Raw genomic sequence first — 12519 nt, forward strand, 5'->3', positions numbered from 1 at the left:
TGAGAACAAAACAAGCTTAGGTACTGAGTGAACACGAACTCAACTCTGGTGGTGGGTTGATGTCGGGGTAGACGTTCAGCACTGGGAGGTACTACCGTTAGAGGTATTTTAATGTAGCTGTCACTGCGACTTTAAGTCTCCTGGTAGGTAGCAGTCTTCAGGTTGAGATGTCGACGGTCGTGAGTTGATCGTCCTTGGCAATAAATAGGTATAACCGACTCATTAATGTTTTGTTTGAGAATGTTTAATGATTAATATTATTCAGCATCTGCAACGTGTACGAGGAGATGGCGGCGCGCGCGTCGGAGAGCCCGGAGACGACAGCGCAGCTGGTGGAGCTGATCGGCTACATCCAGGACTGCCGCGACTGCGCCATGTTCGACTTGCGCGAGAAGGCGCGCACCACGGCTGAATATGTGCTGTTCTTGATGCAGCACGCGCATCTGCACTGTACGGATGTGTTTTTACAAGAACGATCTATTTTTGACAACACTGATAGTTCCAGCCTGGTCCCGTTCGTGTGCGAAGCAGCGTACCGCCAGCGTGTGGAGTGCTCCTCCCACCTCTGGGTCCAGAGTGCCAGATGAGTTAGCACGCGCACGATCCTTGAGCCGTTTTCATCTTTGTTTAACCACATCCACACTACACGAAGCCATCGTTCATTTTACCACGTACATACCACCGGCTCTGGGATGAACTTCTCTCAACATTATTTCCTGTGCAATATGACGTGTTCTTCTTCACACGAGGTTTGAAAGGAGTCCTTAGCATTAGGCTGTAACTTATTTGTGCCCCTAGCCTCCCATTCCTGACATCCATAAGCTACAGTAATCACATACTGTGAGACGGGGCCTACGCTACTACTGAATGCGAAAAAAAAATACTTTGATTATAATATTCACAAAATTTGTCTATTTCAGTTGAAGATGTAAATTTAAACACCCGTGTGTTTCTGTGGCCGCTCGACATGGACGAGACCATAGACTTAACGCTTAAAACTCTCAATACGAAAAAAACCATGGCCGAAGACAAACTGAGGAGCAGAAAAGCTATATTTGAAGAACAACTCAAAAAACATGAAAAGGATTTGGAGGTGTTCCGCAGATTCGACCCTCCGTTGCTCAACGTGGACTTGCTCCGAGAGGTCGTCGGAAAGGTCGACGAGATATTCAATAATCTAATGGTAAATCATTTAAACTAGGGTCTATGCACACGAAGCAGTACCGAGCGTGTTCCGAGGTAGCATTCAACCGCACGCGATGTCGTGTTACAGGAAGACAAGCACGAAGCGGACGACATCATAAACGAGGAACAGCTGCTGGAGCAGGACGTGTCGGTGTACTACAGTCTGCAGACGATGCTGGCGGGCATCGAACCCTTCCATAAACTCTGGCACACTGCGTACGACTTCTACGAAGGATACGAGAGATGGTAACCTAACCGCTAAGACAATAATCTTACATGTATTTGTTCTGCGATGTCAGTGCGGAAGTATGACTTGTGTAGGTATCACGGCCCTTTCCTCGGGCTGGACGCGGAAACGATATCGGAGGATGTGGAAGCTTGGTGGAAGTTACTATATAAACTCGGCAAACAGTTGTTTGAATACCCCGGAGCGAAGAGGATCGCGGACATGGTGCGGAACAAGCTCGAGAAGTTCAAAGTATTGTTGCCTGTCCTCTGCGCAATCTGCAACAAGGTGAGTTCGATGTCTATCTAAGTACACTGGTCTCGCTAGTGCGGAGACCGGACACGTAGTGCGATTGATTACACTCAATAATGGGTTTGTTCAGGGAATGCGGGATCGTCACTGGGCCCGCATCAGCGAACTAGTGGGGATAGAGGTGATCCATGACCCAGAAACAACATTGGCTGACATGGTGGAACAAGGAGTACACGTATTCGCAGCTCAACTCGAGGAAATAGAACAGTATGCATCCAAAGAATATGCGCTCGAGAAAGCGCTCACTAAGATGAAAGATGAATGGGTCGGAGTAAAGTTCGAAGTGGTGCCCTACAGGTACTTGTGTTACGTACATTTAACTGAAGCGATTTAAAGACATCTTACATAACTCTCACATAACAACATGAAACTTGTAGGGACACTGGAGTCGGCATACTAACTGGCTTAGATGACATACAACAGCAATTAGATGACCACATCTTGAAATCGCAAACGATGCGTGGCTCACCTTATGTGAAAGCATTTGAAGCGGACATGGTGTCCTGGGAAGAGAAGCTGATCAGCATGCAAGACATCCTGGATCAATGGCTGCAGGTATCTATACGCGTTCGTGAAATTGTTGTGTAGTATTACATGTAGGAGACTAGACAATAATATGCTCACCACATTATAGTGTCAAGCGACTTGGATGTATCTGGAGCCTATATTTTCATCAGAGGATATAATGCGTCAAATGCCGACCGAGGCTCGCAATTTCCGCGACGTGGACAAGGAGTGGCGTACCATAATGGCGGCCACACAGAAGGAGCCCATGGTCCTCCCGGCGACAGACTACCCCGCACTGCTGAAAAAGCTGAAGTACAACAACTGCTTATTAGAGGATATACAGAGAGGTCTCAATGATTATTTGGAAAAGAAGAGATTGTTCTTCCCGCGGTACGTCCAATGATTAGCAAACGTTTATTTCCCTACTTCCCGCACGGCAATAGGGTAGTTAGTTTCATTGATTATTACACTTTTAGATTTTTCTTCTTGTCCAACGACGAGTTGTTAGAGATCCTCTCCGAAACCAAAGATCCGATGAGGGTACAGCCTCACCTGAAGAAATGTTTCGAAGGCATTTACACATTAGAGTTTAATGCAGCGAGAGAAATCATTGGAATGGCCTCTGCAGAAGGCGAAGTGGTCAAATTGTCTTCAACTATTCAACCGGCGGATGCTAAGGCAAGTATACCAGGTCGCTGACTACTAGCAATAACAGTAGAAGAATCAAACATCAGTTGTATGAACACGAGTTGACAGGGTATGGTGGAGCGCTGGCTGCAGCAGCTGGAGCATCAGATGGTCGTGAGCCTCAGAGACGTGGCAGCCGAGGCCATCGCGGCATACAGCACGGCGGTGCGCGAGGAGTGGGTGCTGAGCTGGCCCGGACAGATAGTGCAGTCCGGCTCCTGCGTGCAGTACACCGCCGCGGTGAGACAACTACATTGCAGCAGAACGTTCTATGGATCTAACGTCACTCTTTACTAACTGCGCAATAAACCCGATAGGCTATTGAAGCGATACAAGCGAACAGTCTACCAGAGTTGGTGGAGCTCAGCACTAAGCAGATCACAGGGCTGGTGTTCTTGGTTCAAGGCGATCTAGAACCTGGGAACCGCATCACTGTCGAAGCTCTCATCGTCATAGATGTCCACGGTACGTGGTGATAATATGATTCCTCAATATTACAGGATAACATATTATCCGCGTTTGATTACTTCAAAATTGAAAAGAAGAAGCAAAATGAAACTAATTACAAACGTGTCATTGTACGTAGGTATTACTCGACGTATTGTCGTACGTTCCAGGACGTTCGATATTAGAAGAGATGGTCAGTCGGCGCGTCAGCAACACGTCGGACTTCAACTGGATATCGCAGCTGCGATACTACACGCGCGGGGACCGCATGACGTGCTCGATGATCACCACAGACGTGGAGTACGGCTTCGAGTACCTCGGCAACACCGGCCGCCTGGTCGCCACGCCGCTCACCGACCGCTGCTTCAGGTCTGCGCCGCCGATCGCCAACTTGCATTCGACCCAAACATTAAATTCTAAAGTTAGTAAAGTGGCTAAATGTTATTTTTAGGACCCTCATGAGTGCCTTGAAATTGAATTTAGGCGGTGCTCCTGAAGGTCCAGCGGGCACTGGCAAGACTGAAACCACTAAAGACTTAGCCAAAGCCGTGGCTAAGAAGTGCGTCGTGTTTAATTGTTCCGACGGACTAGATTATAAAGCGCTCGGAAAATTCTTCAAGGTTTGTGTCAGACTATTATTTCATAGTTGGATTTAGAAATTATTTATCTTTATTTATACTGCATATTTGCGATAGGGCTTGGCTCAGTCCGGTGCATGGGCGTGCTTCGACGAGTTCAACCGCATCGAACTAGAAGTGTTGTCGGTGGTCGCCCAGCAGATCCTCTCCATACAGCTCGCCATACTGCGCCGCGAGAAACGATTCATCTTCGAAGGCACCGAGATCAGTCTAAACCCCACTTGCTCGGTTTTCATCACAATGAATCCTGGGTAAGATAGTCAGAAAGCTTCCATTACTGTATTCAGTTCAGAGAATATAAAATGTCATAAAACACAATGTAATAAATGTGAAACGTATGTAGATATGCCGGACGCACCGAGCTACCGGACAACCTCAAGGTATTGTTCAGAACGGTCGCTATGATGGTGCCTGACTACGCCATGATCGGTGAGATCACTCTTTACTCAAACGGATTCGTCAACGCCGGACCGTAAGGACTCACTCTTTACCATTACTCATCTACTTAAAATTAGGATCATGCACATGTGGCTTCACAATCTGCTTTGAATTCCCACAGACTAGCACGTAAGATAGTGCAGGCATATAAATTATGCTCGGAGCAGTTGTCCTCGCAGAACCACTACGACTACGGCATGCGGGCGGTGAAGTCGGTGCTGCTCGCCTCCGGGACGCTCAAGAAGAACTATCCGGAGCAGGAGGAAGCACGACTCGTGTTGCGCGCTATCATCGACGTCAACATGCCCAAGTTTCTATCCCAAGTTCGTGCCTGATCCGTACTAAGTAGCGTCGCGAACCAGTCGGCAGAAATGTTTCACTACGCCTCAACTTCATACAGACTCGTATTAACCTAAGCATTGTATTGTCGGTTGGCAGGACGTGCCTTTGTTCGCGGGAATCTATTCAGATTTGTTCCCTGGCGTGGAGATTCCGCAGCCGGACCGAAACGAACTCCTCAGTTGCATCAACAAAGAACTTGACAAACGGAACCTGCAGCCGACGGACTGGTATCTGGAGAAAATTATACAAGTAAGATCTAGATGATCCCTCATAGCAGTTGTGTTGCACTCAGATGTCGGAAGAGTATTGTAACTGTTATCGTATCACACTTAGATATACGAGATGATGCTGGTGCGACATGGATTCATGATCGTGGGCCCTCCCATGGGCGGCAAGACACAAGCCTACCAGAGCTTGGCCGATTCCCTTCGCGCGCTCCAACTCATGAAGCCGCCTCCGAGACACAAGGAATTTGGTGCAATCTACCGCATCATCAACCCGAAGGCTATCACCATGGGACAACTGTACGGCTGCTTCGATCCCGCATCGCACGAATGGTGAGGCAGTGAAAATAGCTAAACATACTGATATTTCTATCATGCATAGGGATAATAAGATACTTCCAATCTTCCACCAATATAATTATAATTGATTATTGCACTATTGGCATGTTGAAGGTCGGACGGCGTGTTAGCGATAGCGTTCCGTGAGTACGCGACATCGTTGACGCGCGACCGCAAGTGGATCCTGTTCGATGGTCCGGTGGACGCGGTCTGGATCGAGAACATGAACACTGTGCTCGACGACAACAAGAAGCTCTGTCTCATGAGCGGAGAGATCATACAGGTCATCTAACCGCAGAACTTTATTCCGCATAATATTTTAACCCCGCACAGCTTAGCTCCATCATCTTGTCGATTTCGGCCGCTACCCAATTATACGCTCTGAGTTGCCTGAGTATCACGATGTCAGCAGTACCATCGCGTCGTCCGTCGTCGTCAGCTATACCTTATGTCGCTGAGCGAAGAAGCGCAGAGGGAAGGTCAGATCCTCATTTCGTCTCAAATAATTGAATATTTTTATTCGAAATAGTTTAATAGAGTAAATGTAGAAGGTGTTTTTTCTTCTTCGTTTCCTATATTCTCCTCTTCGTCGTCGAGTGTAGCTCTGTTGCATAAATCCGTATGCCTCATTTATCTCATTTTGTGGCTTTTTGATATCCACCATTAAATCTCTCGTTACGTTCAGTTTTTTGTACAAATTCTAGAACTCGCCTTCCATAAGTTCCATAACTTCCAACTTCCATAAGTTTCTGCCAGGTATTATTAGAATTGCCAGTACTTTTCTTTCGCCCGTTTTCCTTAGTTCTCATAATGAAAACCTCACACCTGCGGGGAAAATAACGCGTCCATTCACATTTCAGATGACAAATAAAATGAATCTGATATTCGAGGCGGCGGACCTGGAGTTCGCTTCTCCGGCGACCGTTTCTCGCTGCGGCATGATCTACATGGAACCAGAACAACTAGGTAAAGAATGAATCTGTAAGCTATAAAAGATTCTTAGTAGAGTAAGACTAGACTTGATTACTTTTTGTAGAGTCACACAGCCGGTATGTCAAGATATTGATTTAATGATCCAAAGCAGACGCGCAGGTGCTGGCGTCTGCTCTGTGCTGTCTGTGTGCTTTAGTGAACAGACAGCGGGCGGCCTCTAAACACTTTGACTATTTGCCATACAAGAAATGCGCCTATGTGCAGGATGGCGCGCCTTCTTGTCATCTTACAACACGCAACTGAGCAAACGGCTGATTCCGGAGCAGTTCGATCTGATCCAGGAGCTGGTGGAGTGGCTGCTGCCTCCTGTGCTGGACTTCCTCTCGCAGCGCTGTCGACACTTCGTAAACGTGGGAGACATACACCAATTCCATGTGAGATCACACATCGATTACCTAAAGCTAAGGAGAATCTACTGACATACAGAACAACACTAGAAATACCACAATAATATTGTATAACTTCTTTCTTGGCTGCCTCCAGTCATTCACCCGACTGTTCACCTGTCTACTGGAAGGAGAGGCTCAGTTCAGTACAGTGTGGCTGCAGTGCACCTTCGTGTTCGCGTTGGTCTGGGGACTCTGTGCTACTATCAACGGTAACAGTTCAATATTTAACATTTGAATCTCCCGTTCCACCATCTCAACGCTGCAGTGTAGGTTCATTCATTTACATTTTCAGGAGAAAGTCGGAAGTCATTTGATGTCTTCTTCCGAAAACTTCTCGACGGAAACAACGCCGCTTTCCCAAAACCGAAATCATTTAAACTGACGAAGAACCAGCTGTTCCAAGACAAAGACACAGTGTTCGACTACGTGTACGACAAGAGAAACAACGGAACGTGGATACCCTGGATGGAGCTCGAGAAGGAGCTCCCTCTGTCTCCTACCGCAAAGGTAGCATCAATAAACTTCAACTACTCCCACTGCTAAATGTCACCATAACATACATTAACAAACTCCTAATGCCAGGTGAATGATTTGATAATCCTAACAAATGAGAACGCGTGCTTGCGATTCTTCGTGTCGAAGATGGTCAAGTCTAAGATCCCAATCTTGCTGGTCGGCCCTACCGGTACTGGGAAGTCCTCTCTGGTTCTCAACTTCCTCTTGTCGCTACCTAAGGAGAAGTATATCACGAACACCATCAACTTCTCCGCTCGAACGACTGCGAACCAGGTAATAATACTCTACGAATACCTTTCTGCATTAGAGTTTACAATAAATTTAAAAAAATGAATGCCAATGAAATTTTATACATATGTTTTTGTTGCTATACAGGGATGCATGAGTTCACGACCACATTGGTGTTAAAAGGCTACCGGCGCCCATGGATGTCACCACTTGTATGCTATCACACTTGAGACTTGAGCAAAGGTGTCTTTAGCCCGTGTAGTGCTCGTGTGCAATCATTACCCTATCACCCACTATTACTATACGCTTACGCGCGCGGTTACACTGGGATAGATACAAATGTAACAAGTTCATTGAAAGTGTCGAGGCCGGCGCCCCTGGCATCGAGTCTGCGCTGCACGCGCGTGCAACGCAGACCCTGCGCCAGGTGAAGCCGCCTCAGGACGTGAAGCCGAAGTCTCTGTTCATAAGGACTGTCCATTCCTTGAAATCGCAACGGATCACTTCGTGGTAGAATTATAGCCTTTTGGTTAATTTTACCATTTTAAAGGAATAATAACCCTGAACTCTTTACAGACGCAAGATATAATCATGTCTAAGGTCGACCGGCGTCGCAAAGGTGTGTTCGGTCCATCTATGGGCAAAAAGGTAATATCGTTATTAAGTATCCATCCGGTATCTCGTAGATCGTCCGCTTTAGACAGTTAATGCTTTATGTTCGTGTTTTCCATTTGCGCGCTCCATCGCCCGATAGTCAACTGACTGACTAGATGAAGTCGACCATATATGCGGCATGTGGACAGCAACGCGATGACGTTACAGTACATTTAGTTTTGATAAACTTCTCCGACTGGCGAAAACCCAAGAGAGTATATAATATATAACTCGAATATTTAACTCTACTTGATTATTTTCGAGTCTCGGAGCTGGCTCGCGCACCAGTTAGGCGTCGTCGACAGGTAACACGTTGGATATCTAAAAGCCGTTAGTGGATCGGGAGGATACGAAATGACGTGTTTAGGTCGACGGTGACTATTAAGCTTTTGGTTCGCAGGATCAGGTATGGTTGAGACGTGAGTTGTATGTCACTGCTTCACGGCAAAAATAAGCAAGGTGTTGCTATCTGCCCGTGCGGGCTCACAAGAGCCCCTCTATTACTAGTAATTACGCAAATTAATTTACAGGAGCCCTCCGGACGCCTTCGGGCAACTGTTAAGAAACCCCATCCCTCCTGTCTGAGCCCGTGCTCACCCACCTGTTCTGGTGAAACTAGAGACAATTTGGAATCTTCAGCAATCCCTCCAACACAGTCCACGCGGACGAATTCGCGAGCACAGCTAGTCGGATGATACAATAATAAAGTAGGTGGTTAAAACGTGAGCTGGTTGTAGTGCGTGCTGTTCGTGGACGACCTGAGCATGCCCCAGAAGGAGCAGTACGGCGCGCAGCCCCCATTGGAGTTGCTGCGGGAGTGGATCGACCACGGACACTGGTATGACCTCAAGGAGATGGTGCGCCAAGAAGTGGTCGATGTGGTACGTTTCCGGCGAGTACATCTATCTTGAGGCACGTAGTCAGAGACCTTCAGTTTCAAACTTTTATGTTATGTTATGCTTGACATTATAAAATTAATTTTTAACACATTTTTTAATTCTTTATTGCATTGATGAACGATCTCATCTGATACAGCTCATAGACATAATAAACGTGAATGGGCAACCTGCCTTAATACATGAGCTCGAAGTTGCTATTTTCTGCCTGCGTATTTTCTGCCGTGAAGCAGTAATGCGTTTCGGTTTGAAGGGTGGAGCAGCCATTGTACTAAGACCATATAACTCATACCACAAAGTGGGTGGCGGCATTTTCGTTGTAGATATCTACGGGCTCCAGTAACCACCTAACACCAGGTGGGCCGTGAGTTCGTCCTACCATCTAAGCAATAAAAAAAAATCGTTTTCTAATTTTGGTGTTATCGAAGAGCTACTTATTAGTTGTTGGTATCGGCCATGTTGCCCCCGGGCGGCGGCTCGAACCTGATCTCATCTCGTCTGACGCGCCACATGCTGCTCATCACGCTCGATTCTTTCGAAGACAACACGCTCAACAAGATATTTGGCACCATCATGGACTGGCACCTCTCCAAGGGATTCGTCGAGTCCCTCATGAGACAGAGCAAGGTCAATTATTTTATCGTAATCATGATGATAGCCATCGAGCTGCGTTGTACCAGCTGCAATATCGCGTGCGTGTTTCCCACCAGAGCGTGGTGTCCGCGACGATGGAGGTGTACAAGGCGGCGACGGTTCAGTTTCTACCGACGCCGAGCAAGTGCCACTACTTGTTCAACTTGCGGGATTTCGCACGCGTCATCAAGGGCATACTGCTGGTTCCTTCCACTCACATGAAGGACCTCAATAAACTAGTCGTGCTGTGGATACACGAGACCTACCGCGTCTTCTACGACCGGCTTGTCGATGACTCTGACAGGTACGAGTTCCGGCTACAGCCACATGATGTAGCGCTTACGGCCGTCACAAGTGAATCAACCCTTGACGAGCCGTGAGACCTTTCATTACGGTACTTGTTCATGTGCATCTCATATATGTGTGATTACCCAATCACACTTCTAATGATTTAATTCCTTAAAACTAGTAATATTGGTTCGGTTCAGACGTAGCACCTATTTCTACATCTATACTAATATTATAAAGAGGAAAGATTTGTTTGTTTGTTTGTTTCGAATAGGCTCCGAAGCTACTGGACCGATTTGAAAAATTCTTTTTCCATTAGAAGCCGACATTGTCCCTGATGAACATAGGCTACTTTTTTTAATTTTTTTTTATTTTATTTTTTTGTTTTCATGTGTGTTTTAATGTTTCCGAAGCGAAGCGAGGGCGGGTCGCTAGTTTTATATAAATACGTAGTGACGAGCCTCTGCCTGGTTCACACACGGACAGCTGCGCGGCGAAGTCGCCTGCGCACAGAGTTACTAGGACTTTATTAGATTTTCCTGCACGGTTTAAAAAATATCTAATAATATAATTGGACAAAATATGGCACACGCATGACGCGATGACGATGGCGACTTGCAGACAGAAGTTGTTCGAGGTGGTGTACAAGGCGGTGTACGGGCACTACCGCGTGCACATGGACCAGGTCATGGTGGAGCTCGGCTACGTGCCTGAGGGAGAGAAGCTCGCCAACAAGCATGCCGCTAATATCTTCTTCGGAAACTACATGGAGCCCGATGCCGACCCCAAGATTTATGACCAGGTATTTAACTCGTGTAGCGATGCAGTTCAGTTCAGCGTCATGACTAGTCGGCTATAGTCCCGGTTCCTACTACGTTGAAATGAGAGTTTACGTCACAGCGTGTAATCATACAGTTTCATCACCTTAAATAAACAGATTATGTAGAAAATTAGTTTGTAGGCGGTGTGGTACCACCTACGAATAACTTTCGAAAATGTCAAGTTTGATATACCGTTTCACTGGCGATGGTTGTATATAGTATTGCTGTTCAAACCCAATACGAAGCTATATGATGTGCATTTCCTTTAAAATTATTAAGCGAAGCTGTATCTTCTCTTCAACTCCGTTCCTAAGTCGACTGGTAGTAGGGCGCGCCCTTCATGCCGCCGTCCGACTTGTGGATCACCTTGGAATGTGTGAAACGTAAATAGTCTCATGTCTCAGGCTGGACGGCATTGACTTAAATAATATGTATGTGTATGGACGCTGATCCCCAGTTAACACGAAATGAACCGTGCTCACTGTGTTTATCAGTGATCATCGACATTCATTCGATTGGGCTGCGTTCCAGTGGACGGTGCACTTTAAACTACTCAACCTTGCGTACCGTACGTACCGCATGTACGGTGAAGTGCATTTATGAATGGCAGTACAGAGCCACCGAGCTCCAGTGGATACTCGCTCGACATACGTACGGGGCAGCTCATTCAAGTTATGTAATCTGTAAGGTGACTGACTTAGAAGACATGGCCGTGAAGATGGAGTACTACCTAGAGGAGTACAACGTGGTGTCATCGTCTCCGATGTCGCTGGTGATGTTCCGTTACGCGCTGGACCACATCTCGCGCTGCGCCAGGGTGCTGCTGCAGGACAACGGTACTGTACTTCATTCAATATTCAAAAGCTGTACCCAGCTGTCGTAAGCTTAATAGAGCTATCGTAAGGCATCGGGCCCATATACAAAAACATTAAGAATAGTCAAACGATGGGTATTTATTTAGTTGGTTCCAATCACACTTTCCGTGGGTTGTTGCACGTGCAGGGAACTTGCTCCTGGTCGGCGTGGGCGGCAGCGGCAGAAGCAGCGCCGTTAAGTTAGCCGCCAGTATCCTGGAGATGAACGTTATCCAAGTAACCTTCATACTTATACATATATTCATATTACATACTTTTGGATTTTGTTTGTCAGCCAGCGCGCCCCTCGAGACATCAGTCAAAGCCTCAAGTGTTCTGGTATACCAATTACCTCTCTAACCCTGGACCGTAGACTGCATTGTAGCTCGGCGAGGAAGGGATGGGGACTATTTTTTCTCGTGTTGAATGTTTATTCACGAAATATAAAATGTACTTAAATACGGAGTCCGCTCATGGTGTCCATTTCTTGCCCGCTTGGTAGACACATCAAGTTATATATGTTTTTAAGCTATTGCATAGCTTTTATTGCGGGCTTTGAGCGCGGCGACCGAATCAAAAAATTCCGTAACGAAAATAAACGCTAACACCCCCACTCCGCCTACTATGTAGCTCGTGTTCAACACATTCACACTGTGTAGTGTTTGTGAATAAGCGCGCGGCGTGTCGTCGCACAGCATGCGCATCATGAAAAGTCTGCCCATCTCTCTCTCGCGCGGTCTAGCTTATGAGTGTAAAGGGGACAGTTAATGTTTTGCTTTTGTTAATGTTTATAAATAGTGTGGTCTTATTTTATTATTGTTTTGATATTAAATTATTATTGTCTAATTGTAATTGCATAAGTTGATAAAAATGCTATGCAATAGCTTTACCGCGGCAGTCCC

General features: G+C 46.5%; 1 protein-coding gene across 1 annotated transcript in view; it reads left to right on the plus strand.

Annotated features, from left to right (window-relative positions):
- Nucleotides 1-12519, plus strand: part of Dnah3 (dynein heavy chain 3, axonemal) — a 50079-nt gene that overhangs the window by 22988 nt on the left and 14572 nt on the right. Inside the window, 29 exon segments of the mRNA XM_089734325.1 lie at nt 266-450; nt 921-1183; nt 1274-1431; nt 1507-1699; nt 1794-2020; nt 2101-2278; nt 2358-2620; nt 2707-3157; nt 3235-3382; nt 3535-3733; nt 3816-3984; nt 4060-4253; nt 4346-4474; nt 4562-4763; nt 4879-5031; nt 5116-5339; nt 5460-5628; nt 6206-6311; nt 6543-6712; nt 6822-6936; nt 7020-7234; nt 7310-7516; nt 8048-8119; nt 8863-9006; nt 9463-9648; nt 9732-9958; nt 10564-10744; nt 11452-11599; nt 11766-11854. Coding sequence (XP_089590451.1) covers nt 266-450; nt 921-1183; nt 1274-1431; nt 1507-1699; nt 1794-2020; nt 2101-2278; nt 2358-2620; nt 2707-3157; nt 3235-3382; nt 3535-3733; nt 3816-3984; nt 4060-4253; nt 4346-4474; nt 4562-4763; nt 4879-5031; nt 5116-5339; nt 5460-5628; nt 6206-6311; nt 6543-6712; nt 6822-6936; nt 7020-7234; nt 7310-7516; nt 8048-8119; nt 8863-9006; nt 9463-9648; nt 9732-9958; nt 10564-10744; nt 11452-11599; nt 11766-11854 — 5365 coding nt within the window.

This window comes from Bombyx mandarina, chromosome 17, assembly GCF_030267445.1.
Source record: "Bombyx mandarina strain Sakado chromosome 17, ASM3026744v2".
In the NCBI taxonomy this organism is placed as follows: Eukaryota; Metazoa; Arthropoda; class Insecta; order Lepidoptera; family Bombycidae; genus Bombyx; species Bombyx mandarina.